This window comes from Colletotrichum navitas (assembly GCF_030913465.1).
Source record: "Colletotrichum navitas strain CBS 125086 chromosome Unknown LY79scaffold_2, whole genome shotgun sequence".
In the NCBI taxonomy this organism is placed as follows: Eukaryota; Fungi; Ascomycota; class Sordariomycetes; order Glomerellales; family Glomerellaceae; genus Colletotrichum; species Colletotrichum navitas.
Genome location: NW_026850548.1, coordinates 1,206,951 through 1,221,088, shown reverse-complemented (window position 1 = coordinate 1,221,088; position 14,138 = coordinate 1,206,951). Strand labels below are relative to the sequence as shown.

At 54.5% G+C, this 14,138-nt stretch overlaps 5 protein-coding genes and 2 non-coding genes across 7 annotated transcripts; 4 read left to right on the top strand and 3 right to left on the bottom strand.

The window, feature by feature from the left end:
• Positions 1-644: 644 nt before the first annotated feature.
• Positions 645-4,642, top strand: LY79DRAFT_505014 (amino acid permease; the record flags this gene model as incomplete). The annotated part of the gene is made up of 4 exons (XM_060553569.1): positions 645-822; positions 887-1,872; positions 1,931-2,939; positions 2,988-4,642. The coding sequence occupies 4 exons, from the start codon at positions 645-647 to the stop codon at positions 4,640-4,642; spliced, it is 3,828 nt and encodes a 1,275-aa protein (XP_060420281.1).
• A 450-nt stretch (positions 4,643-5,092) lies between these two features.
• Positions 5,093-6,400, top strand: LY79DRAFT_586302 (uncharacterized protein; the record flags this gene model as incomplete). The annotated part of the gene is made up of 1 exon (XM_060560618.1): positions 5,093-6,400. The coding sequence occupies one exon, from the start codon at positions 5,093-5,095 to the stop codon at positions 6,398-6,400; it is 1,308 nt and encodes a 435-aa protein (XP_060420280.1).
• Positions 6,401-7,038: 638 nt separating this feature from the next.
• On the bottom strand, positions 7,039-7,757 carry LY79DRAFT_665319 (uncharacterized protein; the record flags this gene model as incomplete). Its single annotated transcript, XM_060563040.1, has 2 exons — positions 7,039-7,359; positions 7,677-7,757. The coding sequence occupies 2 exons, from the start codon at positions 7,755-7,757 to the stop codon at positions 7,039-7,041; spliced, it is 402 nt and encodes a 133-aa protein (XP_060420279.1).
• Positions 7,758-8,095: 338 nt separating this feature from the next.
• LY79DRAFT_535783 (HemK family methyltransferase) lies at positions 8,096-9,451 on the top strand. Its single transcript, XM_060556546.1, has one exon. The coding sequence runs from the start codon at positions 8,333-8,335 to the stop codon at positions 9,359-9,361; it is 1,029 nt and encodes a 342-aa protein (XP_060420278.1). The 5' UTR covers positions 8,096-8,332; the 3' UTR covers positions 9,362-9,451.
• A 48-nt stretch (positions 9,452-9,499) lies between these two features.
• Positions 9,500-9,589, bottom strand: LY79DRAFT_t19. The gene has a single exon. It is a non-coding gene; the product is annotated as a tRNA-His (tRNA).
• A 2,525-nt stretch (positions 9,590-12,114) lies between these two features.
• On the bottom strand, positions 12,115-12,186 carry LY79DRAFT_t18. The gene has a single exon. It is a non-coding gene; the product is annotated as a tRNA-Arg (tRNA).
• A 729-nt stretch (positions 12,187-12,915) lies between these two features.
• On the top strand, positions 12,916-14,128 carry LY79DRAFT_575334 (WD domain-containing protein; the record flags this gene model as incomplete). The annotated part of the gene is made up of 2 exons (XM_060559701.1): positions 12,916-12,961; positions 13,080-14,128. The coding sequence occupies 2 exons, from the start codon at positions 12,916-12,918 to the stop codon at positions 14,126-14,128; spliced, it is 1,095 nt and encodes a 364-aa protein (XP_060420277.1).
• Positions 14,129-14,138: the final 10 nt, after the last annotated feature.

Below are 14,138 nucleotides of genomic sequence, written 5' to 3'. Positions count from 1 at the left end.
ATCTTGCTGCATCTTGCTGCATCTCGTTGCATCTTTAATTCTTGAAGCTTGGTGGTGTGAGTGGATCACCAGTAACACGGCACAAGCATATCGCAACTTTCCAATCGGCACGCGGGGTAATAATGGAGAGGCTTGCTTGCATTGGATCGGCCCCCAGGCGTCCCCTCGCTCGCAGAAACCGTGAACCCTGAAAACGAGACGGTAAGAAAGGACGCGAGACATGCGCCAGGCCAGCTAAATGCCTGTGCGGCCCGCCCATACTTCAGTTAGACAATCCTCCTACTGGTCGCCATAATCAACCGCCGCCGTCGTTCAACCGCACTTGGACGCTTCTGGGAACTGTTCGAATCAACCCGAAGCCATCATTGCAAACTGGTGCAATTGCGCGCGGGGATTTATACCGAGACTCTCCCACCTGTTGACTCCCTCGCCCAATCCAATTTCACATCAGTGCTCCTTCTCCCTGTCGACTCTTTGCTGTTGTTCGACCAAGGGCTAGGTAATCAAACCAACAAGAGAGAGAGAGAGAGAGAGAGAGCGTGGAGGCGGCGTTTTTTTTTTTTTTCTCCCCCTTTCTGGTGAGAGTTTCGCAGTGCTGTGCCTAACGGAGGACGACCCCCTTTCCGCCCAACGCGCCCTTCACCATGGGTGGTGACGACAGACGAGCGAGTCTCTCCGGCATGGAGCAGCAGGCCGGCAGGAAATCCAAGCTGGGAGTCGTGTCAGGCGTTTACATACCCGTCTGCCTCAACATCTTCAGCATCCTCATGTTCCTTCGTTTCGGCTGGATTCTCGGCCAGGTCGGGCTCTTGGGCATGCTTGGTTCGTCGGCTAATAGCACAGACGCCCTTCACTGTCGCACCGCGCTCACTAACACGAACTTTAGGATTACTGGTCACGGCCTACGTTGTAGACTTCTTGACGACCCTCTCGTTGTCTGCCATAGCTTCAAACGGCGAGGTCAAGGGTGGTGGCGCCTACTATGTCATCTCAAGGTCTCTCGGCCCCGAGTTCGGCGGTTCTATTGGGGTGCTGTTCTACCTCGCTCAGGTTCTCAATACTGCCCTCAACGTTGTTGGCCTGGTTGACTGCATCAAATTGAATATCGGAGAATCTTTTCCCCAAGGATACTGGACTGTCTTCCTTCTGCAAGCCTTGGCCTTGCTGCTCTGCGCTGGATTGTGCTTGGCCGGAAGCGGCACATTTGCCAAGGCCAGCAATGCGTTACTCGTCATACTCACACTTGCCATCGTCAGCATCCCAATATCTGCCGCCTTCAGATCTCCCTTTCACGATCCTGAGCTCGGCGTGCGCTTCACTGGCTTTAGCATTGAAACCCTGGTGGACAATTTCGCCCCCCACACGAGGAGCGAGTCGTACAAGGGACTCGAGACTTTTCGGGAGGTCTTCGCCATCCTGTTTCCCGCAACGTCGGGCATCTTCGCAGGGGCTTCAATGTCGGGAGATTTGCATAACCCCAGCAAAGATATCCCAAAGGGGACTCTCTGGGCCATGATGACCACCTTTATCGCGTACCTGGTTGTAGTCTTCTCCATGGCTGCCACCACGACGCATGCCTCCTTTCTCAACAACACCAACATCATTTCGGTCACTAGCCTGTCAATGCCGCTGATCCTTGCTGGAGAGTGCGCCGTCACCTTCTTCTCTGCCGTAATGGGACTGATAGGGGCTGCCAAACTCATGCAAGCATTAGCCAGGGACAGGCTGCTCCCTGGCCTGTTGCCCTTTTCACGGGGCACAAGAAAGAACGACGAGCCGATCCAAGCCATTGTTCTGACGTATGCCCTTGCTCAAATTGCCATGTTCGCCAATCTGAACCAGATCGCAACTCTCATCTCTATGGGATATCAGGTAAATTGGCATTGCCCTCGAACCCGGGCTGGATTCTTGATAAGCTGACATGCATTAGATGACCTTCTTTGTCATGAACCTAGCATGTTTTCTACTCAAGATAGGATCGGCCCCCAACTTCAGGCCCGCTTTCAAGTTCTTCAGCTGGGAGACGGCCTTCGCCGGAAGTATCTTGTCTGCGGCGGCTATGTTCTTCGTAGACCAAACCTACGCGGCTACTGCAGTCTGTCTGCTCATCTTCCTCTTCTCCCTGATCCATTACCTTAGCCCACCGAAGCGATGGGGCGATGTTTCGCAGAACCTCATCTATCATCAGGTGAGGAAGTACCTTTTGCGACTACGACCCGAGCACATCAAGTTCTGGAGGCCACAGATCATCCTGCTCGTCAACAATCCGAGGAGGCAAACCCGACTGATCCAGTTTTGCAACTCGGTCAAAAAGGGCGGTCTGTACATACTCGGCCATGTTATTGTGACCGACGACTTCAACAGCGGCGTTCATGAAGCGAGACTCCAGCAGGCGGCGTGGACCAAGTATATCTCGGAATTCTCCCGCATCAAGGCATTCGTACAACTTACAATGTCTCCTTCCATCACCTGGGGCATCCGAAACTTGATTCTTTCAGCCGGCCTGGGAGGTATGCGCCCGAACATTGCCGTCATGGGATTCTACAACATGGACGAACTCCGGAACTCGCGTCCTTCGGTTAAGGTCCCCAAGCCTCCGGGCTTGGCCAATTCCAATCCCTCCCATCCACCAAAGGCCAAGGAACGACCTGTACGGAGGAGGCGAGGTGACACATCCGCACGCCTAATGGACAGCTTTCTTCCTACGGACGTCATTAAAACCGAGGACCAGATGAGCGTGACCAGTTACATGACAATTTTAGAAGATTTGGCTTTGAGGTATAAGCTCAACGTCGCAATCGGAAAGGGCTTTGAGGAGCTGGAAACTCCGCGTAAGGACAAGGCCAATAGGAAGAAATACATTGACCTTTGGCCGATTCAGATGTCGGCAGAGGTCCTGTCAGATGGGAAAAGCGTTCTTACGACTAACTTTGATACGTGTATGGCATTCCTGTGGCTATTTTAGGAGGTCGCTAACGCAATCGTAGATACTTTGATTCTCCAGCTCGGCTACATCCTCTCCAGTGTTCCCACGTGGCACCGAGTCTACAGCATTCGCGTTGTGGTGTTCGTGGAATACGAGAGTGAGGTCGAAGAAGAGAGGGCGCGCGTCAAGGCATTGCTTGACAAGCTGAGGATTGAGGCCGAGGTCATAGTCTTTTGGCTGGCCTCTGGCCATCTGAACACCTACGAGCTGATCATCAATGGGCAGTCCAATGATATTGAATCCCAAATCATGGTACACGACCTCCTCAAAGACGAAGAATGGTGGGATGATCTCCAAAGATTTCGGGGCCGGGAGCCTAACCTAGACTCCACCGAGGAGCTCACGTCCTTCGCAAACATCATCGGGTCCACGGCAGGACGCCCTGGTGTATTTAACCCGCATATACCTTTGGAGGATATCGAAAGTGGACGGCGGCCAAGTCTGGTGCACTTTGGAGAGATCCCCAGAAAGCCGACGGTATCCAACCTTTCCCGGCTTGGCGTCAGTGTTGGAATTCACACGTCCCATCTCGGAGATGAAGTCTTTGAGGAAGAGTCCAACTCCGATGGTGAAATTAGCGAGCAGGAACAGCCGCCGTCCTGCCTGGATTCCGATTCCGAATTCGAAAACGGCGGCAGCGAGTACAGCGACGACGAAATGCCCGACGTCGAGGCTCCGCGGCGCCCGTTGCTGGTGGCGCGAGGACGTGGGCGAAGCCAGAGCGAAGACCTGCTCACCGGGTCGGCCAAGCATCAGCGTGGTGTGTCCAGCAAGAGCGCCGCACCGGCTACGAACACCTACGGTACGATGGTGTCACAGGCCAGGACTGAAGGACAGTTGGGGCCAAGCCACGTGGTGCCTGTCGACAGTGCGTCGGTACCTCCCACTCCGCCCGAACGGCCTCTGCTGGATCGCAACAGCACTGCCCGTTCTATGGGTGGGTTTCGGTCAACTGGCGTCAACACATTCTCCGATGTGACCCAAGGAAGCGCCTCTGGATACGCAACTCCGGCAAGGCCAACTCTCTCTCGTCAGTCGTCCGCAGTACGCTTCTCCAGCCGGCCGATGCCAGAGACGAGGACAGATGTCGAGGGTACCTCTGGGCCGACAATCATGTTTGCGGACACTACAGAAGAGGAGACGCCGAGAGCGGAACGACCCGCATTCTCTCGGCAGTCCTCTACAGGACGGTTCTCTAATCGCCCAGTGCCCGAGATGACGGTCACCGTGCCTGAAGAGTCCGAGCTCACCGATACGTTTGCGGAAGCCTCGAGCAAGTCCCGCAAAGCTTCCGCCGCATCCGCCACCGACCCTGGCTATGTTCACATGGACATGGCAGAACTTGTGGGGCGTTACAGGCTAGACTCGAGGGCTGACGGTAATGGAGAGGGGTCGCCTTACTCAACACAAGGCATTGCACTTTCGTTCAACGATTTGCCGTCTCGGGCGCAGCATGTCATCCTCAATGAGCTCATGCGGCAGAACAGCAAAGACACGGCAGTGTTGTTCACCACCTTGCCTGTGCCCACCGAGGGAACGTGCCAGGATGAGCAGGCAAGCATTCGGTACCTGTCGGATATTGAGGTTCTGTGTCACGAGCTCCCACCAGTCATGTTGGTCCTGAGTAACAACATGACTGTCACGGTTGGGCTCTAATAAGCCGTAGGGTGGAAATGTCTCGAATCCTGCGAGGGGCAAACATGGTCAGATCAGGCTACGCGGGGGTGGTTCATACTTTGGCGTTTATTCCCTCCCCTCCCTTGAGGGTCAGCTTGGGACGGGGATTACCATCCGGACAAAGGAATGTGGTGGTAAACTTTGCTAGAGGTGCCACATTCCTCCACGTCTTTGGCCGAAATGAGAAGCTATCAGGCCAAGCATTCTTTGTCTCCGACCATCCGTCAGCTGCCGAACCATGATGGCTTTTCACCTGCGGTCTTTACAAAGAGTTTCCCTCGACGGTGCATGCGCGGCCCAAACCTTCGCCCTTCCAAGTGTTTGCCTTTGCAGGAAGACTTTGCCCCGCGAGTCTTTGGAGTCATGGACATTAAATCCACCGTCCCGTCGGCGTTGCCTTCCTCGTGGGAAATCCCGCAAACAGTCAACATGAACGACCACGGGAGGAAGTTGAGCTGGACCGCGCAGCTGTCACCATACCTTCGGGGTCTTAAGATGAAGAACATCAAGCCTTCTCCGAAACCTTCCAAATCGCCAAAGTCGCCGAGAAATTTCCGTGAGGATGACTCGGGTTTCCGAATCACCCACACGCCCGACAGGCCAGAACGTCCAATCTCACGGACGGCGATACCAACCGATGAACAGTGCATGGAATTCCTCATGTCTTTGCAGAGGCAGGAGGAACATCGGAGAGGCGGCATCAAGAAGGGTCTCAAGATGTGGCCATATTCCCAAGAGGACGACCCTGAAGACCGCAGGTATCTCCGGAGCGTAAGGGTCGAGAGCGTGCAATTCGAGGAGGCACGACTCGCCAGGACAAATTCGTCTGGCCCGGCCAGGGTGGTGGACGTCGGCAGAAGCTCGACGAAATCAACGCTGGCGACACCCAGCGTCAGCGACGCGGGGGAGGAGGAGGAGGAGGACGACGACGACGACAACGAGTCGATCGTCGAGCCCATAAGATGCACCCACGCAGCTCTCTCTCCGCCACCTACTTTGAACCGCAACCAACCATATCTCGAGGTTCATACGCCGAGAGCCAACACCTCACGCTGGTCTGATGACAGCCTCGAATCTCGATTATCGTCAAGAGAGCACGACTCTCCTTGTGCACAGCGGTGCCAGCGGGTAACCCTCCGATCATCGACCGAGGCATCGTCGTCGCCTACCGTCTTTGGCGATGACTCGATGGAGCCTTCCACACCGTCGCCGCTGACGCCGGTAAAGATTCAATCCGCAACACCGTTCACCGATTCTCATCTCCGGGCCGAGACTGGCCTGATTACCCCTCCGCCATCGGACCAAGTCGCTCACCTGATGCACATCAACCCGGCACCGGTGCCGCGGAAGTACTCATGGCGGTCGTCTAGAGACACAGTCCTCAACGCCGAGGCTCCGGCATCCAAGTCCCCATCTTGGCTACCCGAGCCGTGGCCCAGAGAAGAGGCCAAAAATCAACAGCAGGGTGGCGAGCCGGAGGTGTACGGCGACTGGGCGGATTACTATTTCGAGGACGGCAACTTTTGGGACGGGTACTCAGAAGAAGACGACACGAGGGTAGAAGGAGAAAGCGATGCGGATGATGAACAAAATGAGCACAGTACCGATGAGGAAGACCAACAAGAGGAGAAAGATGAGGACCAAAAGGACAGGCGTCAAGCTGATGGAGGGGTGTACCCGCGGTACGAGAGCTTCATCAAGGACTATAAGAAGAACATCATGAGTATCGAGGCATAGGCGCAGGCTCGGTTTCTGCTGGGTTTACGTCGCTTCCTGTCCTTTTGAGGCGTTCATCGGTTGGATACGATATCTCATTCCTTTTAGGGAGTCGTTGGCCGTGGCTTTGTAACATCACTTTACTGTTGTTGTTTTTCTTTTCTTTCGGTTGCGATTACCCATCATCTTTCTTTTCTTCTCGGAGTCACCGTCACTTTTTGGTCAGTCTCGATGGCGTTACTCGCATATCTCTTTGGTGCTCCTCCCTTCTGAGCCGGCAATGCCGGACCCGAAGATGTAGGTGAAGCAAATACGAGGTCAATTTCATTTCCATATTGGTGGTTAAACTTGCAATTACACTGACGAGACGTGACGGGACCCCTTTGGCATGCTGGCTCCGAGACATGGCATCCCGCGCCGTGGGATAACAAGATTATCTGCCGGCAGGAGAGTAAACACACTGTATCAGTAGCCCCCGATGTCTTTCCCTGGCACGCATTCCGGCGCAAACCCCTTGGCAGCCCATTAGGAACGCCACGCTCGCTTATTTCTTCCAAAGTTTTCTGTCGAGGCCGTGGCAGGGTCTGCGGTGGTCGTCCACTTTCCGTCCGGGGAGAGAGCTGGCCCCCTTTCCCCCCCTTCCCTTCCTTCCTCCCTCCTCAAGGCCTGGGCTTCTCCTCGTCTTTCCAGTCGGGCGGGCCGTCGATTCCGGGGCGACAGGCGACGCGGGAGAAATCGCTGTTCTGGCGAAAGTCGCCGCAGCCGGCCATGCTCTTGCCCTGCCTCCAGGCCTCGTCGCAGATGCGCCAGCGCTCGAGGCCGACGCGGCATACGTTGTTGTCCGGCCACTCGCAACACATCCGACGCAGCCTCTTCCAATGGCCCGAGCCAGCGTCGGCGGCGCCGAAGAGGGCGGCGAGGAGCAGGATGACTTGAGGCACGGGAATGCGCATCTTTGGCGGTCGAGGATCGGGGTTTGTCTGGAGGGGGCGTTGAGTGCGAAGAGTCCTTACAATCCTTGTGGCAGTGGCTGGTTTGCTTGCAGTGTGGTGTATAAGTCAATGGTGGTGATGATGATGATACCCAGAAGGAAATAGACGGGGACTATGATATCGTTTCTATATCATACATGGCGATCCGGGTAACGGAGTTAGGTTGACTGTTCTTTATTGCTCGTGGTCCTACCTGTTCGCTATCTATCACGGTAACGAGGCTTCTCAAGCTCCATGGACCCGCCAGAGCACCTTTATATGGATATCACGGTTCCCTCCCCCGTATAAAAACTTCCTGTACACACAGGATAATTCAGTCCTGCTGCAAGGCCCAGATTCTCTGTGGTCGGCCTTGGTCGCGTAGGCTCTTTGTGGTTCGAAGCCATCGCCGACGTCGGCAAGGTTCGCCCGTCTAAGTTTCTTGTCGGAAGAAAAACCCCGAGGGTCTTTCTCGTTCGGCACTCCAAGCCGAACCCGCCGCTTTTTAACTTGGTGCTAGTGTTTTGATTAAAGGATGACGTGAGTTTGACCGACTAATCCTTAGATGTGTGTTCTTACTTACAGCCCATATGCCAGATGCGCCAGAAGGAATCCCCCTAATATCCGTTCATCCATATATCAACTGATTGGTAAATGAAGGGAGCGACGGTATTCTGGCTCGAGATGATATGAATAATGCTTCTCCCGAATTAGATCATTGGACTTGGCTCGGAACACCGTCTCATTTACAAGTGTGGCCCAAGCGTGAATCTCTGGGGAGCAATGGCAAAAAAAAAAAAAAAAGCTTTACCAAGTCCTTGGTCACACCCTCGTTGCTTTTCTAAACAAACTTTACATCATACACGCTACCCATACACCACCATTCAGCCTTTAAAAGGGTTTTTGCGCAATGCCGTGAGTCAGCGCCGACCAGGAAACCCCTCAACGCAGTCAGTCCGTGATATGCCCCGCTTGGCCGTAGATGCCTCGCTTGCCCCCCTCTCTCATCCGCCGCGCCCATGCCGTCTCTTCGCACGTCGCGACCCTCTTGCCGGCGTGTCGCGACATCCCCTCCGCCGCGACCGAGCTCCGGTGGATCAGGTCGCACGTTGCCAGCGCTCCGGCGCGGGGTGGTGGCGCTGAAGCCAGCGTTGCTCGCCTCTGCGCGCGACGCGGCCGCGGCGTGCCGCTGCAGTACGTCCTCGGCTCCCAGCCCTTTGGTGCGCTGGACATCAGGTGCCGGCCCGGCGTGCTCGCCCCGCGCGCCGAGACCGAGGCATACGCGCTGCACCTGACGGAGATGATCGTCTCCGGCCGTCTGCCGCGCCTCCGGGACAGGGAACTGCGGATCGTGGACTTCTGCACCGGGACCGGGTGCATCGCGCTCGCGTTGTACGAAGGCCTTGCGCGGCGAGCGGCGAGGTCGAGTGTCACTGGGGTGGACGTCTCGCCGACCGCGGTGCGTCTTTCACGGGAGAACCTGTGGCATAATGTCGGTGCCGGTGCGTTGCTCCGGCCTACGGAGGAGAAGAACGTTTCTTTCCAGCTGGCAGACGTCTTTGACGAGGCGGCCATGGCAACGATACCCCATTGTGATGTCCTGGTGTCGAACCCGCCGTACATCTCGCGCAAAGTCTGGACGTACGGCCGCGGCCAGATGGGCTACTCTGTGCGAAAGTACGAGCCAAGGCTGGCTCTGGTGCCGGGGGACACGACGCCCACGTACGACGGGTGCGACCATGCCGACGTCTTCTATGCCAGGCTGCTGGACGTTGCACGCCGGCTGCGGCCAAAGGTTTTACTGTTCGAGGTGGGAGACCAGGAACAAGCAGTCAGGGTTGCGAGGCTGGTCAGGCGGAATGAGTACACCAGACAGGCGACCTGCGAGCTATGGAGAGACTGGCCAGACTTGACGCCTGAGGAGGACGAGACCACTGAGCTGGATATCGACGCAGAGTGTGTCGCAGTGAAGGGGAGCGGAAATGTACGATCTGTGTTTGTGCTACTGTAGGATACAACACAGGGGTAAATGTCACTCAATCCCGATTACTGGAAGCAAGCAAGCGAATCAAGTCCATTGACGGTAATCGACAAAAAAGAGTATTTCAGACAATTTTTGAAAATGCTAGCAAAACGCAAAAGTGTAAACTGCCCAGAGGCGGATTCGAACCGCCGTCAACACGGATCGCTGTATAGAAGAACCACAACGTATCATCCTAACCAACTAGACGATCTGGGCCAGCCGATGTTGTTGACTGTTCAACAGAAACTGTGACTAAGATGCACGATCGGAACGGCAGCCTGACAGGTAGCTCTGCACAGACCACTCGTGCACGGTACTCCCTGGTCAGGTCACTGTGCGTTTATGTGTAGAATTGGTTTCGCGGGCTTACAACCACCTGCTGTCTGTCTCCCTTGTGTCCTGCCCACCCTTCACTCCAGTTTCAACCCCGTCACCGTGAAAGTCATTTCCCACTAGGAATCGACCTTGACGCCATTTGTTCTACTCTAATCAGCCAGAGACATGATGTCTTTGCCTCACACCGAGCAGATGGACCCTGTTCAGCCACATGACCCTGAAATTTTGAACTTAGACAACGGGGTCCACGCGGGGCATCCCGTGGAGGCATGTCCAACGTGCGAGACTGGTGCCATGGACGATGCACATGCCTGCCGCTCGTCACACGTGTGCTTCACTGGAATGCTGGAAACCGAGTATCCGGATGTTTCGAAGTTGAAGAGTGCCCCCTTGCGAGTCTCGCAATACCCGCGCGTCGCTTGGCACGCGAGGCTTGTCACGTTCCCTCCAGAGTCGATCGGCAGAACAGTAGAGTCCAAGCTTGGTGATTGGCATGCTTTTGGAGATCGACCGAGTAGCATCGTATTTCGGGGCGCTCTCTGTCTCCGAGGATAGGGTTCTGAGATTCTCCTGCGCGAGGAGGACTGCCGTCTGCGATTCGATGGAGGCAGGTCTCGTATCGGGGGCATCGCGGGCAAGGTTCCCTTCCGTTCATGCTCTGAAGACCAATTTACTACTTCACATTCTCCAATTGCCGTTCAAAAGGTCGGGAGTTTGCCACAGTGTCTAGGAAGTCCACGAGGTTCCACCTCCAAAGGCGAGGTTTTTGCTATCCTAGTGTAATATGCCAAATCAAGGCGGCCATTGTGCCTTGTCAACCAGAACACCTGGCCCGCTGCCGGGACTGATGTGGCATTCAGTGCGTCTTCTTGCGCGCTCTTGGTCTTGATGACATCCGCGACCTTATGGATAACGCACTAGCAGGAGAGACAGACAGATTCCAGTCCCTGACTTGGAACTGGAAATCTCAAGAAGTCTTGATTTAAACTCGATACCGACATGGACGAACAGAAGCTTGCTCTACAGGCGTGATGGTCTCAAAACGCGAAATTCATTTCTTTCCCTCTCCCCCTCGAAACTTTCGCTACTTGCATAGAGTTGTCTAAGGCTGTGAGAAGTTCCATCGGCCAGCGATTCAAGTCCGCAGGCTTGGTCAGACCTGATGGCAAGCTCGTCACCAATTGGGCCACCTCACTCGTCTATCTCATGGCAACCGACGGGTGCTATCCTGGAAAGGAGTCATAATCCTCACCCTGACTTGCATGATGCTGCTACATGACTTAAGCGCCAAGGCAGTTGTATGCCTGGTCAAAATGGGCCGCGGTCTTGTAGACAGCCAGTTTGACTCGTGGTCTGCCACCCATTTCGCCAAAGCTCGATCCGAGGTGTATGCCGCTGCTCAAAAGAAGGGAACTGCGGCTAGGGTACTCCCCAATCCTTGCGGCCGTGCATACCCATCCGGCATCATCTTCAAGATGGCAATGTTCTGGTACGTTCATCTCCTTTCGAGTGAGGTCTGCGCCATGCCCTTAGACGCATTGTCTGAGGAGAGTGAAGCGTCGACTTCGTCCACCCCGGTACTCAGTATCCGAGCTGATCTTGTCCACGGGATGTTTGCAAACAACACCAACTGAAAACGAAGGCACGAGAAGGGACTTTGGCTATGGAGGCATCAAATTGGGTTCTTAGTAACACGCAACAACCTCGCCTGGCGCTCAGTCAGACGACTAGCATTGTTTGTTATTTACCTGGGCATCAAGCTTTCGACCCTTGACGTGCTTCTCGCAAGATGAGGATGTCGTTAGAGGATGCAGCATAAAGTATCAGAAAAGATATGTGACACAGTAAGCACCACGGCTAAACTTTTGATAGAAAAGGAGGTTCTTTTTGACCCGGTCAGTAGCGCGCTGTTCGCTTAAGGCTGACGGGTTGGACAGATTAAATTGAAAGGTTTAGAAAACCATGTGAGAGCTACGAGACGAGAAGTTGTCGCCACCCGATGAAGGAATAAAGTATTTTTCAAACTCGAGGAGGTAAGTGACGCCAAAATCCACGTTCTTGCTGGAGGCAGCAACCAGCATACACTAGACAATTGGACGCTGTAGAGCTTCCCGTCTCTTTAATCACAGATCAGATACCCTTGGATGGGAAAGTTCCTACCGCATCAAGAGCATCAACAGCGTATACCGATATATATATGTATATCAAGGTAGCGAGGGACACTCTTGAATCGAGAAGAGCACAGTAAGGGTTAACTGCGCAGATTGATTTCCTTGCAGACATGGAAGACATTTAAAAATGACAAAGCAAGAAGAGCGATTTGCTGAAGAGCAAAGGTGTAAAGTAAGTAAGTAAGTAAATAAGTAAGCAAGGAGTGAAAAAAATGTAAAAAAAAAAACAATATTTGACCAGCCTGGGGGTCGAACCCAGAATCTCCTGATTCGTAGTCAGACGCCTTGCCATTGGGCCAACCGGCCATGTTGAATTATCTACATCATATACTGAAACAAGTATTCATCATCGTGTTAATACTGTACTTTCTCTTTCTTTCCCTCCAAGCAACTATGCTATCCGCTACCAGTATATTCAAAACCCAATCTCTATGGCTTAGGTTCCTAAACCTCGCAGCTTTTTGAGATGTCACAGAAGTTGTTATCTTTTTTTAAGTGCTGCTATTTGGCCGTCGGTACTATGCCATTTGGCAAAAAAGTCAGATTTACCCCACAAACAGTGCACTAACACTTCCTTCCCCCATCTAGACTTACTCTCTAGAAACTAGCGTATAGAAAAAAGAGGAAAATATGTTAGATTAGATGCCATGGTTAATGGTCAATTTCAGGGCTAGAGTTAGGAGCAAGGAATGTGTTCTTCAAGTTGAGAGGAGTAAGAGGGAAGTGTGAAGAAAGTGTTAGTGCTACGGCCAAATAGCCGTGCTCATGCTTTTTGGTGGTCATCGTAGCGGTTGGCGGCAGGTTCCTCCAAATCCCAGGGATTGACTTCTGTGGATACTCGATATGCACTAAACCGATCCACGCAAATGGGCATTTCCTGCTCACTCGACTTTGGAGAACATCGTTCCTTGCTTTTCACATACGGGAACAAGATTGAAACCTGTGACTAAACTGCCTGGGTCAAGAAGAAATGCCATCTCACAAAGTTCCCTAAGAAGAAGAATTCAGTGATGGGCACATTGTTGACCATTCAAGATGTCGTTTCCTGACAGGCCGGTCGCTCACCTGCTGGGCTCGAATGGTGAGTGAGTTATGTCGATTTTCATGAGACTGGCATCTGCGCGAGGCTGCTTATCGATCAACATCTGGCCACAACTGGAACTCATACCTCATTGAATTTGATCCCTAACTTCCAATAGGACCAGTTCACGCCGTTACGTACTCTGCCTCTCCAGGCACCTATATCCTCACCGGCTCAGCAGACCGCAACATCAGACTCTACAACCCGGCATCCCACGACCAGCCCGCGCGCTACGGGACAACCATCACCAGCAAGAGACCGCCAGGGACCACCCCGGCAGTCCCAGAAGGCCGCCTCATTCAGACCTACGCCGCCCACGGCTACGAAGTCCTTGACCTATCCGTTTCATCGGACAACGAGCGCTTTGCCTCTGCCGGAGGTGACCGCGCCGTCTTCCTCTGGGATGTCGCGACGGCCACAACAACGCGCCGCTTCGGCGGCAACGCGCACGGCCACACGGCGCGCATCAACTGCGTCTCCTTCGCCGGCGAGGCCGACTCGCTCATCGTTTCGGCAGGCTTCGACACGAGCGTGCGCGTGTGGGACGCCAAGTCCAGCTCGGCCAAGCCCGTGCAGGTTCTCGACGAGGCCAAGGACGCCGTCACGGCGCTCGCGGTGCGGGACGCGGAGATCGTGGCGGGTAGTGTGGACGGCAGGGTGAGGAGCTATGACGTGCGCATGGGGCGGTGCGTGACGGATGTCATCGGCGCAAGCGTGACGAGCCTGAGGCTCACGCGCGATGGGAAGGCCATGCTGGTCAGCTCGCTGGACAGCAAGATCCGGTTGATGGACAGGGAGAGCGGAACGTGCCTCAAGACGTATGCAGATGGCGGGTGGAGGAACGAGGAGCTGCGAGTGCAGGCCGTGCTCGGCGGTAAGGAGAAGTACGTCATTGCTGGCGACGAGCTGACTGCCGGCACGGGGCCGGCGGGGCTGAACGGCGATGGTAAGATGTGGGCGTGGGATCTGCTAACGGGTAGGCTGGTTGCCACCGTGAGAGTGCCCTGTCCGGAGGGATTCGAGCCCAAGAAGATGCTAGGAAAAGACGGCAAGGCAAAGGAGAGAAGTAACGTTATCAGCTGCATAGCTTGGAGGGACGACGGATGGGGGGATCAGTTCTGCGTCGGAGGCACGTCAGGAGTAGCGACCATCTTTGGCTCACTATAGTGGCGGGTTT